The sequence below is a fragment of the Branchiostoma belcheri genome, unplaced genomic scaffold, assembly GCF_001625305.1.
Source record: "Branchiostoma belcheri isolate BF01 breed outbred unplaced genomic scaffold, Haploidv18h27 scaffold1, whole genome shotgun sequence".
NCBI lineage: Eukaryota > Metazoa > Chordata > Leptocardii > Amphioxiformes > Branchiostomatidae > Branchiostoma > Branchiostoma belcheri.
The window spans coordinates 9,796,065-9,809,811 of record NW_017802379.1 but is presented as its reverse complement, the minus strand read 5'-3'; the positions used below and the strand labels follow the sequence as shown (position 1 = coordinate 9,809,811).

The window sequence follows — 13,747 nt, the reverse complement described above, 5'->3', positions numbered from 1 at the left end:
GCCACCCAAAACAAAACTTAATCCTATCTCGCACCTGTGTGAGGGTTGACAGCATCAGCACTGCTGCCCCCCTTGATGAGCCTCGCAGCATAGCTGGATTCCCCATACATATCCTCTGTTGATGGGCTGTTGTCAGAGAAGGGGTTGTCAGGACTAGTAGCCTGTTTGGCAGACTCCAGCGCCAGCCACAGCACCGTCTGACCTTCATTGTTCTTCAGCTCAAGGTCAAGGCTAGAAAGAAATACATGTACATGTACCTGAGATATAAAACTTCTGCTGCAGTGCCTTTGAAAGCTGTTAGGGGGCCTAAAATCAAACTTTTTTTTCTGATACCTACCCATAATATCATAGAAATGCATCCACAGCTTCTTGAGTTATAATATAATCTCGAGTTCAACAACAACGACAAAATCAATTCTCTAATGGATGCCTTTTTTCGCAAGGGATTATGGTACTGAAAGAAAATGCCTCCACCCCTGAGGCATTGCCAAAAACAAACGAAAATGACTCACTTGCTCTGCTGTAAGAGTGAGGAGAACGCCTTCTCATTTCTGGATTCCACTGCCCTGTGGAGGGGTGTGCTGAAAAGAAAGATAACATTTTGTTACTAGTATTCAAAACATAGTGCAGAGTACTTTAGCATCCTATAACATCTATTATGATACATAATTAAAGCACAAAGGTTTAGGTTCAGTTCCAGACTCGAAAGTCAGGACCTAAACCCATGGCATATATAAAACTGCATGTTGGCAACCTTGCAATGTTGTCTGGGCAAAACTGTGGCCACATAACGTGGATGCCGACACTTGACGATGCCCGATAATTCCTTAATTTTGCAGCACAGATTTTGCAATCTATGAAAGGTTTCAGGTGGTCCAATTTGGAACGAAAAGGGGGTATGTGACATGTTTTTTTTTTTTTGAGCAAGTCCGGAATTGGTTCTTGCCTTTCTTTTTTGACTATGGACTTTTTTTGGTTCTTGAGTTTTTTTTTTACTTGAACCTAACCATTCTAGGGCAAAGGCCACCGAATGGCGCATGCCCAGAGGGCCCTGTCTGAGAACCCTTTGATTGAGTGCAGCCAAACCAACTGAAAACAGCCTTTTTCTTGTTATGTGTGGATAAATGCTGGCATTTTCCAGCTGGAGAGTTATTTCTATTTCTATTAACTTGAAAAAACTGGCTGTTAGTGTTGTTTTGGCTGCTTGGTAGGTTCTAAAACTAATCCCATCTTCTTGTCTTTTGGTGGTCTTCAAGGGGGTCAGAGGTCATGCTGCCAGTGTTTGCATGTGCCGTTATATTTATCGCTGGTCAAAAAGTGAAATTTTTGGACTAAATGGACAATTTGGAAGTTGGACTACCCTGTCAATATGTGCTTGCAATAGTTGAACATTCACGTAGGTGATTGTTGACAGCTCAGTTCTTAGATGTTTTCTAAATATTCCAATAGGGGCTGGAATCAGTGGGCTGTCCCCTCTAACAAGTCCAGACCTGGTCCAGTGAACTGGTACACAGCACTACGCTCAGACCTCCCAGGCCCTACCTGCCGGTGTTGTCCTGTGCGTTGGGGTTGGCCCCGTTAGCCAGCAGCTGGTTGTTGACCCTGGCCATGCCGTCCATGGTTCCCTGTGGGGTAAAGTCAGGACTGTAGCCGGCTGTCAGGTGCAGGGGGGTCTCCTCTGACTGGGTCGTCAGGTTCACCTTCGCTCCGTGGGTAATCAGGAAATCAGCCGCAAACTCATCACCTGGAATAGAAATTGAAAGTTTATTGCAAATACATGCCCGAGGGCTAATTGCAGTTACAAACAACATAAGAAAGAAAATACAGTGGTATGTGAGACTATATTACGTCTAGCATTATACTATATTCTACAACATGCATGGTACTAGTTTTACTGGGTTTGACTTCTTCTTTTTAGGCAGTGGAAGACGAATTTACCCACTTCTTCTATAATATGTGGGTTCTTTGATTTTAGTAGTAAAATTGTTTTTTGTGGTAGGGAACGGTGGGGAAGTAAGGCAGCATTTTGGACACGGTGCCAAATAATTGTTTTCTGATGTCGTCATAAAATGGACAGTTAGAGATGAAATGAATTTCGTCTTCAACTGCATTTGAGGAGCAATATTTACAAATTCTCTCCGACACATATATAAGGAATGCCACCTGACTGTAAGTACATTAACTTTTGCAGGGACTTTAGGCCACACCAATTTAATTTGTTGGTTCTCGGATTCACCTCTAACTTCATTTGTTTCTGATTTGCAAAAAAAAAAAGATTCTGGTTCTGAATCAACTAAAAATTGCTCATATTTCACCCCCAAAAGTTTTCTTCCTAGTTGTTACAGTTTTTCCATCTATCAATGCAGTGGTTTGATTAAAAGATCAAAATTCATTGTTTGAATATCAACCCAGCCTTTTGTGTTGACTTGTGTTGACATCAGCATGTGCATTAATTTTTGCCTGAATTTGGAAAAAGAAACATCAAATTTTGTGGCCTTCTGACAGTGGTCAACATGCCGAAAATGGGCAAAGATGTCTGTTGCCATGCTGGAATGTGGATGGCAGATAACTATGAAGAGAGGAGACAGGGAAAGGCTCTGATTTTAATGTTTTGTTTCTTACTGTGAAGCAGTGATACATGTATGTGATGCTGGCTGTGTATATGATTGTGATGTTCCCAACTGAATCAAAACCATTTGTACAATGATTGAGTCAAAATTTAAAAATGTAGGAACCTTGTTTTTTTTTGGCCCGCCTTGTTTTTTTTTTTTTTTTGCCCACTCGCTTTAGATTTGGAGTCTGTGGAGGATGTCATCCATAAAATTTACTTACTGTGGCCTAACTACAGAAAAACAAGCCAATCTGACCTCTCCTGATGGCCTTGTGCAGTAGACACTGTCCAGCGGAGTCCTTGGCATCAACATTGACCTTGTGAGTGACCAGTGTCTTGGCGATACTCTCCTGTCTCTTGGACAGGGCAAGGTCAAGGGGAAGGTCACCGCTGTTGTCCACTTCATTCAGCTTACCGGGCAGCTGGGAGGGGCAGAAAACAGAGAGGACTTTTGGGCATTTCAGTGTAAGAATTAAGTCACAGAGGCTTTCGGAATATCCTGCATCAGTTGGCAGAAACAGTTACTGTAGCTGCTGACAAAAAGTAGCGGAAGCTTGCTGCCCGATGTGGCATTAGGTCTAAGGTAAGGGATCAGTTTGCTAAAAACATTCTTATGTATAATAATTATTAATTATTAATAAACAATAATTCTTATCATAATTGTTTGCTTAGTCTGTTTCTCATACAAGAACTTGACTTTGTCTAGTATTTAAATATGAAGTTGATCTGGTAGGTTGAGTTGTGGTCCCAAGACGATTCCTTGCGGAACCCTATTTCTAACTGGAGCTGAGGCATCTGGTCCAGTTACTGAGTTTAAGTTTAACAGTATATCTCACCTGTGCATCGTACTCGATCAGGTACAGGAAAACGACATCTTCTCGCTGGTTTCTGATGGCTGCATGTAGTGGATGGTCTGTCTTGGTCTTAAACATCTTGTACAGTAGGGGTGCACCCATCCCAACAAAGTCTTCACTTGTCAAGTCACTCTGAAACAAAAAACACAGAATATAAATACTGTAAACCTTGAAATTTTTGCAGTTTTTTGCAGTGGGCTATCCACTGCAAATCCATGACACCGTGAATATCTCTGTATCTGTCTCTCTCTACTGAATTGTTTCAAAAACATTGTGAAACAAGAAACTATAAGGTAAGGCCACACCAATTTAATTTCTTGGTTAACGGATTCGCCTCTTCATTTTTTTCTGATTTGCAAATAAAAATAAAAATTCAGAATCAACTTCAAAATGCTCATATTTTGCCCTGAACAGTTGAAAACAGTCCTTTTCTTACTACTTGTTACAGTCCTTCCATCTTTTAATGCAGTGCTACCATTAAAAGTTCAAAATTTATTGTTTAAATTTTGAACCAGCCTGGTGTGTTGACTTCATGGCTCCTATCGTACCATTTTGGGCCATAATAGGATGCCTAGGCCTGTTTTTATTTTTTTTTTTTTTCGCCCGCCCGCTCCATTCTTTTTCTAGAAAAATCCGTTAACCAAGAAATTAAATTGGTGTGGCCTAACATATGCAAAGAAAATGCATATTATTATTAATGTTTATCTTCACACTCTGTTAATTCTTACTCAAACAGATTCAATATACATTATAAGGTCAGACAGGAGTCTAAATCCCTCCTACTATAAAATTGCAACATGATATAACCCAACACCAGTTACGATGGCGCCAGCCGTCGGTTCCAGGTCATTGACCTTTTTGGTTTGGAGAAGGAGAGGAAGAAGAGGAAACTGAGCAAAAACAATATGTTTTCCTTAGTTAAATATAAATACACATATGTCAGTATGTTAAAGCAAATAGCACAACTTACCCAGTGATTGGAGATGATCTCGGAGCAGTACCCTTTCAGAACCTCTGCTCCAATCTCCTCCGCAGTCTGGTAAAACCGGATACAGTTCCGAACATTCACTGATGACATCAGAGCCTTCTCACATCTGTGGAAACGAGAAAATAAAGATTTCAGACTTCTGGGATATAATTTTTGAGTTTTGTGACTTTCAAGTTCACCCCATTCCCTATGTCAGATATTTGACCTGTCATTCTGTCAATCTTCCCCACCCATGTGCTGTCAACCTATTCTCAGATTCGCCCATTTCGTGTGTCTGAACTTTTGACCTCCTGTCATTCTAGCTGTCAATTTTCCCCTACCCATGTGCTGTCAACATAAACAGACACACACACAATACAAACCCACAGCTCAGCCACCTAAAACAATACTTCTGTACCCGGATGTAACAAAATGTGGTAAAAAGGATAAGGCCACAGCAAGTAAATTTTACGGATGACATCCTCTGCAGACTCCAAATCTAATGCGAGTGGGCGAAAAAAAAAAACAAGGCAGGCCGAAAAAACCAAGGTTCCTACAATTTATAGTTTTGACTCAATCATTGTACAAATGGTTTTGATTCAGTGGGAACATCACATATACACAGCCAGCATCACATATCACTGCATCAAAGTGAGATACTAAGAAATAAAACATTAAATCAGAGCCTTTTCTTGTCTCCTCTCTTCATAGTTATCTGCCCTCCACCTTCCGACACAGCAACAGACATCTTTGCCCATTTTTGCTCATTGACCACTGTCAGAAGGCAACATAATTTCTTGTTTTTTTCTCCAAAATCAGGCAAAAATTAATGCCTGTGCTGAATCGTCATCCATAGAAATTACTTGCTGTGGCCTAATTATGCAAACCTGTCTTTCAGCCCGTCCAGTTTGTACTTGCTGGCAGCACTCATGAGTTCCAGAATGACGCTATCCTGCTCAGCCAGGTCCACATTGTCTGTGTAAACCCACTTCATCATGGTCATACCTACCTCATATGGAATGCCTGGGGAAAATACAAGAAATCAAAGATCTCGTTTTAGAGTTAAAACTTTAGATGCAACACAAAGACATCTCTCATATACAGCTTTCGACTAGTCACTCTGGTCTTCCTCAGTAGACTGACCCAGTGAAGCTTGTCACGTGGCTTCTTTGAAGTGTGACGTCAACACTGGGTCAAAGGTTATCTGGTAGATGATGTCGGCCCCCGTCACGGTTCAGTGAAGGGTGAAAGAAGCCATGTGACAAGCTTCACTGGGTCAGTCTACTGAGGAAGACCAGAGTGACTGGTTGAAAGCTCTAGATGAGAGAACTTTTTGTGTTGGATCTAAAGTTTTAACTCTAAACATGTAACTACCAAATTAAATACAGATTAACTTTCATGATAAGAAAGATCTCACACATGAAAGAAGGTTAGACATCCAGGTAACTGGATAGATTTTGAAAACTGACATTTCAAGTAGCATTCACTACCAGTCACTCACACTGTCACAGACAAAAAGTTGTGGATGCTACTTGAAATGTCTGACAGTTTTCTATCTACTAAAATCTATCTACTTGCTTGAGGAACAATTTCCTTGTGTGTCAAAGATCTCATTCCTCCATAAAATAGAGTTTTTGTGAATTTCTTGTTTCATTCATTTCATAATAGTGAGCTCGTTGCAGATTCTGTCTATGCATTTTCCAACTGGCTCCCACAAGGCAACAGCCATGCATTCAGAGCTGCAGGACATTGAAGACAGGAAACGAGATAACCTTTTCTGGAACCTTTGACCTATATGTCGATAACTTCCTGTCTGTGTCCTTGAGATACCTACCACGTGCAAAATAATTAAGGTAACACAAGCAAACAAACACACAAACACACAGAAAACAAAATGCATCACACTGGATATGTGCAGTTTAACTTTAAACCACACAGAACCTACAGTACTTAGGCCACACCAATTTAATTTGTTGGTTCTCTGATCTTTTCAGGAAAAATATGAAGCGAAAGGGTTAAAAAAAAACAGGTCTAGGCGTCCTATTATAGCCCCAAATGCTACGATAGGAGCCATGAAGTCAACACAAAAGGCTGGGTTAATATTTAAACAATGAATTTTGAACTTTCAATCAAACCACTGCATTGATAGATGTAACAACTAGGAAGAAAAGGACTTTCCTCAACTGTTGGGGGGAAAGCATGAGCATATTTGAGTTGATTCAGAACCAGAATATTTTTTTTTGGCAAATCAGAAAAAAATAAAGAGGTGAATCCGAGAGCCAGCAAATCAAATTGGTGTGGCCTGATAGAAGGATAAAATGTTACCTGTGAAATCTAAAGAGTTGACCTCTGCAAGGTCGTTGACCCCCCAGGAGTTACTCCGGGTTGCCAGGACAAACTTGTGAGCCTTGACTTCTCTCCCATCCAGATGGACCACCAGGTCACTGGGGAAATAGTCAGGAGGGAAATTTGAACATTCAAGAAGTCCAAACATTATATTTTCTCAACCATAGACTTTTTCTAGGACTGCAAAGTCTTCCTAATAATATCTAATATCGGTTGCATAATGTGCTTTTGTGCACCCAAGTTCCCATAGCGCCACTCACGTCTGTATCTGTATCGGTATAGCCGGTATAACCACCCTTCAGCGTAACACACCAGCTTCACAGGCACGCGGCGCGGTGGCAGATAGCTATATCACATCAAACGACTTGTTACACTCAATCTTTGCACATTTAATTGCAGGAGTTGTTTAAAGCTTTCTAGTGATGATGCCCCAACTATGCTTGGTGGCAACGAGTTACAGTCTATGACAGTTCTTGGGAAATACGAGTTTTTGAACACCTCGATTCTTGGTTGATAACTCTGATATTTGAAGGCATGACTGTTTCTTGTTCTTTCCGTCAAAACACAAAAATGCAAATTATAGAGATATATAAATGAAATACTTGACAAACCTGCATCCACTTTCTCATTGGTGAAATTACAAATTGCCATGCTGTCATTGGTTGAACTACTAATTGTGATGGACAGTCAGGGGCAGTCTATTTAGTAATCACTCAATGGTGTCATCAGAGTACACCTGGCTGGGGACAGCTGGCCACTACAGCCAGAGGCCGTGTTTAAGTGAAGTCACCCAAAGATTCGGGTAACTCACATTCCTCACATCTGGTCCACGTGCCACACACTCCTGTGAAACCGTGTCCGAACACAATTTGCTTGAGCTACATTTATTACTGTTTGATGATAACACGCAAGGTGGCGTGTTATTAATGTCAGAGGTCAACGACCTGCTTGCTGATGCCCCCCTCCCAGCGTATCTCGGCCGAATGCCGACGTGGTCCCACCAGAGGCGGTGAAGCTCGCCCTAGAACGGACACATTATTTGACCATTACTGCTCTTTAAGTTGCTGCCACATAAAGGTTGGTATTGCATATGAATAAAGAAATATCACCCCGTAATCCATGACCAGGCGAAGTTACATTGAAATTACATTGCGTTCAGACGCAAATCGCGATGCGGGAAAACCGATTCGAAACCACCTCTAGAAGTGGCTTGGGATCGAGGCGCTTTCAATGTGATTTCGGAGCGTTCAGATGGAGCCACTTGAAACCGGCTTCGGGGTAAACCACATGTAAAGCGCCTTGGGTGACTTCACTTAAACACGGCCAGAGTTCCAGCCTTTCAGGTGATATCTATTATACATGTATGTATATATTACCACCTAATCACAAGGGATGTCATACCATACCCATGGGACAGTGTTTTGCCATATAAAATACATGTAGCAAGCTTCTGTGGGAGGATTTTAAACCTCCTTGCTCTGTGAATGCATTTAACACTTATTACAACCAATTGGTAACATATGAAACAATGTTATTGCTAGAACAAATGAAAAGGTAAATAAAGGACTCCAATTAAATACTTTATTGCATCTACGGAAGTAGTACCATGTCAAGTGACACTGTCTTAGTAATTTATGACCTCTAATATATGGAACAGTCTTTTGACCTTTGTACCACAGAGGTCCCATATATTGGGTCATGGAAACAAATATGTCTGCCCTTATCTGGTCACACACAATATAGACAACAGTTAAAGCTGGTCAACCTGAAACAATTAAGCCAAGTCAAAAGCTTTTGAGATATGTACTAAAAGCTACATTCTCATGTTATTTCTACTTCATTGTAACTTATAACACTTACATTTTCTACATAATCAAATCAGTGGCCAGTTTGTACTGTACAGTAAAACAGTACCATTTCAGTGGCATGACCTTAGTTGACCTACTTAAAATGGTATACAAACTAAAACGAAATCTAATCTGGGAAGGGTTACTCAGTAAAACAATATAAATGACTTAACATTTTTGCAAAAAACACCGAAAAACATCTCTGTTAGTCTGCAGTTAAAATTTCCCCCTCACTTCCTATGACTCTACTGTTCAAATAACAGGGCTCGAAATACTGGGCGTGTGTGCACCTTAGTGCATCCAAATTTGGAGCTGTGCACCCAATTTTTTTCCTATGGGTGCACTGGTGCACCCAAATATTTTTGTAGGTTTACGTATGTAAAGATGTTAAATGTATACTACTGTAGTAATACAGCATATTTTTGATATCTAAGTGTCAGAAAAAGAAGAAAATCCTTGTTGTAGTATTTTTCTTTATCAATGAAACATAATTACTTTTTGCTAAAATTCTATATTTTATTATGGTACACCAAAATAATTTTTTGTGCACCCAGTTTTTTTAAGTTGGGTGCACAAGTGCATCTATTCCCAGAAATAAATTTCGAGCCCTGAATAACTATGGTAATAACAGTTGTGTCACCTGTACAGTTCCTTGTCGAACAGCTCTGCGACTGTCTTCAGAAGCCGGGCGACAAAGCTGTCCTCCCCCAGGTCTCCCGAGGCTGCGGCGGCTGCGTTGTACTTCTGCTCCACCTCGGCCAGCTTGTTCTGCAGCTTGACGTACTCCTGCCGCAGCAGGCTCAGGTGCCGCTGCAGCTTCTCCACTTCAGCTGCAGGAGAACAGTTACAATGTAGGCCATAGCAAGTAAATTCTATGGATGACATCCTCCATAGATTCCAAATTAAATGCGAGCAGGCCCGAAAAAAAGTAGTAGGAACCCTGTTTTTTTTCGGCATACAATTTAAAATTTTGACTCAATCATTGTATTTGTACAAATGGTTTTGATTCAGTGGGAACATCACATATACACAGTCGGAGTAAGAAACAAAACATTGAATCAGAGTCTTTTCTTGTCTCCTCTTTTCATAGTTTTCTGCCATCCACCTTCTGGCATGGCAACAGACATATTTGCCCATTTTCGGCATGTTGACCACTGTCAGATTCAGAAGGCAACAATTTTTTTTGTTTTCTTTTTTCCAAAATCAATGACATGTAGTTTAGTCCTGGTTATGCATTCTAGTAGTGTTATAACAACAAAAAATGGGAGATTTTAGAGTTCCAGGAAGAATTTTAATTTTTTTAATTCAAGTTCACAGGCAGTGTTTGGGGAACTGTTGAGGTGATTGAATGATGTAATTCACTCAGGTATTACACCACATCCTGAAACTTGCATGCTGGGTCACATTCAGATGACCTCCCTATCAATCAACTGTCAAAATCACCTCCCGCCCATCATGAAAGAGTGAACAGTGACAAAGTGTTATCAAAATGATGACACCCACATTAATAAATTTGTATGATAAAATGATAAAATCAGTATAATTCAAATTGATGGAAACATTGAGTCTTTTGTAATGTGAGTTCTTGTGAGCTACAAAATCTTGTGCTCAAAAAAAAGTTGGACTTTCGCAAATGTATCGATTGTGGCATGTTGTCTTGATTTTTAACACAAAACGACCACATAAAAAAGTATGCTCTTTGTCATCCAGGTTTTTTTCTTAGAAAGTATGCGTATGACGAGCTTGAAGTGTGAGCTCCCTCACATTAAAATGCGTCACATGTGGCGCAATCTTAAAGAAATGACATAACGCCGGAAACACCAAAAGATTTCAACGCCCCCACAAATATATTTGATAAGGACCTAAACTGCTAAAGCCGCTCCCACCACCCCTCCAAAACCAGCAACATCAGCTGACCCCTGGGCCACAAATACGGCAATTTGGGACATTCTGGAGATTATAGAAGATAGGATATGTCTTTACTTTACTCTAGAAGTGAAAAATAATCCTCACGATGCGTAGATTTGAAAGAAACAAGCAAATTTGTCCGAAATGACAAGTACATGTGTCCTACCTTCCGCCATGATGGACCGCAAGTCTCGCGCCTTCTCGCCCCATTTACCAAACCTCGCGAGACCCGGAAACTGGACAAGATGGAGGAAGCAGATTGCGCGGAATTTTCAAGTTCAGCGAAAGAATCGTCCAAAAATAACAAGAAACCTTCGGTAAGCTTCAGTATCAACCTGCCATGTAGCATTTCAGACACTCGTTTTCCTTGCTTGCTTGAACATGCGTCCTGTTAGCCCCGTTTTTGCAAGGTAGTGGGGAATATTTGTCGACGACAGTTTAGCCGAGTCAACCTTTAATTTTCGCGGCAAATTTTTAACAACAACAATTTTTGACCGAAAGTGTGGGTATAACTTTTTGGTTTTCCGTCAGTTTTTTCTTGTGACAGTTGTGGAATTAGCTTCACATCGTTGGATATGGTATCTGGAAAGCTGCTCGTGAAATGGCACAAAATATGTGCATTGAAAATAGTTGAAATCCCAAGGGATAATTTCATATAATTTCATGTGTCCTAAAGACCAAAGTGCATTAACTGATTTAATTGTATAACTAGTGTGTAAATAACATACACATGACGTTTACAAAAGAATGGCAACTTGCAATTGTTGTTGTTTGTTTGTTGCAACAAATTGTTGTTTTTATAAGATTGCATAATCGCTGATATTTTTCACTACCATAAAAATGTTAAATATTTCAGCTCAGCAACAAAAAAGTATCAAAGCCCCATGCATAAGGGTAAACAGTAAAATTTAGATTAAAATTTTTATTTTTATTTGATTCTATTCATTAACTTGAGATTACAATGCTTTGAGACTCACGACATTTAGCCTGGTCACGATATTTCTCTTTAAATAAAATTGGTGAATGGAAGTGAGGTAGCAGCACTTTTGAATTATTTATTGGTAGAATATCTGGTGGTAACTTTATCCATGTGTTACATATGTACTGTACAGTAACATAACCGGATGTGCAGGTATTTCAAGGACATCATATTGAAGTTGATTTACCTCCTTTGATATCCTATTTCCTTAGAAAACACTCAGAAGAGTAGAAACAGAAAGACACTCCTGGTCCCGGGCCGGGGATCGAACCCAATTGCCAAACCCCGGCACCAGTTTACAACCCAACGCTCTTACTAACAATTCGGCTAAAAGGTCTAGACCCATTAGCCTGGGTGCCATCCGATTTTTTCGGGGTAGCCGTTACAAATCGGATGGCACCCAGCTATAGACCCATCGGCCAGGTCATGATCAGTTGATAGCACCAACAAACCCCCAACTGTTACACTACTCCCCCTTTTCTTTTCAAGATACATCCTCAAAATTTCCGAATTCGACGTCCCTGGAGCAGCACTCTTTGCCAGAACTCCCAGGGCCGGTGTGGGAACCACTGTAAGAAATAGGAGAGTAGAAACAGAAAGACTCTCCTGGTCCCAGGCTGGGATCGAACCCAGGCCAGACCCGGGCACCAGCTTACAACCCTGACGCTCTAACGATTTGGCTAAAAGGTCTAGACCCATCGGCCGGGTCAGTTGATAGCTCCTACAAGCTGGTCCCAGGCCGGGGATCGAACCCATGCCAAACGTTAACCCTGCACCAGCTTACAACCCAACGCTCTAATGATTCAGCTAAAAGGTCTAGACCTGTCGGCCGGGTCAGTTGGTAGCGCCTATAATGTAGTGTAAACCCCCCCACTGTTACATTAAAAAAAACATAATAATGCATGACAATGACATATTAAGAAATTTCTGTAAGTGATTGTGCCTGTTAGATGTCGATTGCATCAATTATTAAGTAACAGTCAAATTTTTCCTGCGTGTAAATCGTAAAGGTACATAAAGCTAGAGGGCCATGAATACATTAGTTATTTTAACTGTATTGCAAAACTCATCATTGACATTGTAACAGTTGATTGTTTGTTTCAGTTTGTCAAAGCTTTGGCAAAATACAGACTAATGGGTACACTTATTACTATAAATCTTTGTATGTTTTGTGGTGAACTCTCAAAATTGCGAATTCTTGATACGGTACCACAAATACAGATACTTGCACTACTCCGGTGCAGGTATGCAGAAAAATTATAGGATTTTGAGCCCTGTGTTATCAAGATTGATGATATTTCAGGATGCAGCTTTGTCTTCAATTCTGGTTCCTGTTTTAACGGTACTGTTTGTTTGTTTGTTGGTAAACATGTCCATGTCGGCATTATATATAATGTATACCGGATCCAGAGTTATTAAAAAAACAATGCTTGTGTTTACAGAGGGACTGGGGTATGATCATTTCACATAAGCCAAATTAGTGCTAGAAGCTCAAGCATTAGGTGTTTCGTATATATAGAATACAACACGGGGTATTACGTATCGCCCGAGGTATCAGCTCGGCGGCGGGAGGGCTGGGACCAAGGGTGATGCAGATTACACCGTGTTGTATTTTATATATGTCATACCCACCCAAGAAAACGTGTACTCTCACCTCTCGAATAAAAGTACCCCCTGGAATAGAAGTACCCCCCCGACAAATCTTCAAAATCTAATAAAAGTACCCCCTGGAATAAAAGTACCCCCCGGAAAATTTAAAAATTGACATGTAAGCAACGTCTATGCTCCAAAAATGTGTTCTCATGGTGTATATATATATGTGTGCGTCTGTATGACCTTGTCACTTGCAATTATTGACAGGTCCTGAATAAACATACCCCCTTGAATATGATTCCCCCAACAAATCTTCAAAACTTTATAAATATCAGGGATCTCCCCAGAAATTCAGAACAGGGTGGAGGAGGGTGGTCTGGAAACCCCCCCTCCATGGGGGGAAGCTATTGCATTTTGTCTTTCCCAAACACAAATGGAGGTCATTTCCTGCAACTTCAGTTCTACATTTTCTGTACAATTGCAGATGTATAAGGCAGGAGAAAGGTTCAAGATTTAAAAAAAAAGTTCTATTAGCACCCTTAATTTTGAAAAAATTGGGGCATAGGTTCCCCGGATGACCCCTAACCGGGGGCCAACGGTGCTTCCACAAGTTCAACAAGTGAAAAATACATGATACAAAAT

The 13,747-nt window shown here is 40.6% G+C and overlaps 2 protein-coding genes across 2 annotated transcripts in view; one reads left to right on the top strand and one right to left on the bottom strand.

Moving 5' to 3' along the window:
- Nucleotides 1–10,731, bottom strand: part of LOC109477479 (rabankyrin-5-like) — a 43,025-nt gene extending 32,294 nt beyond the window's left edge. Inside the window, exons 1-10 of the mRNA XM_019778796.1 lie at nucleotides 10,700–10,731; nucleotides 9,266–9,455; nucleotides 6,758–6,876; nucleotides 5,320–5,455; nucleotides 4,436–4,559; nucleotides 3,448–3,597; nucleotides 2,868–3,033; nucleotides 1,543–1,744; nucleotides 513–581; nucleotides 35–231 (exon numbers count right to left, since the gene is read on the bottom strand). Coding sequence (XP_019634355.1) covers nucleotides 35–231; nucleotides 513–581; nucleotides 1,543–1,744; nucleotides 2,868–3,033; nucleotides 3,448–3,597; nucleotides 4,436–4,559; nucleotides 5,320–5,455; nucleotides 6,758–6,876; nucleotides 9,266–9,455; nucleotides 10,700–10,709 — 1,363 coding nt within the window. The 5' untranslated portion in view covers nucleotides 10,710–10,731. The remainder of the gene's footprint in view (nucleotides 1–34; nucleotides 232–512; nucleotides 582–1,542; nucleotides 1,745–2,867; nucleotides 3,034–3,447; nucleotides 3,598–4,435; nucleotides 4,560–5,319; nucleotides 5,456–6,757; nucleotides 6,877–9,265; nucleotides 9,456–10,699) is intronic.
- A 23-nt stretch (nucleotides 10,732–10,754) lies between these two features.
- The window catches only part of LOC109487849, a 10,571-nt gene continuing 7,578 nt past the window's right edge, over nucleotides 10,755–13,747 (top strand). Inside the window, exon 1 of the mRNA XM_019791977.1 lies at nucleotides 10,755–10,850. Within this exon, the coding sequence (XP_019647536.1) occupies nucleotides 10,779–10,850 (72 nt within the window). The 5' untranslated portion in view covers nucleotides 10,755–10,778. The remainder of the gene's footprint in view (nucleotides 10,851–13,747) is intronic.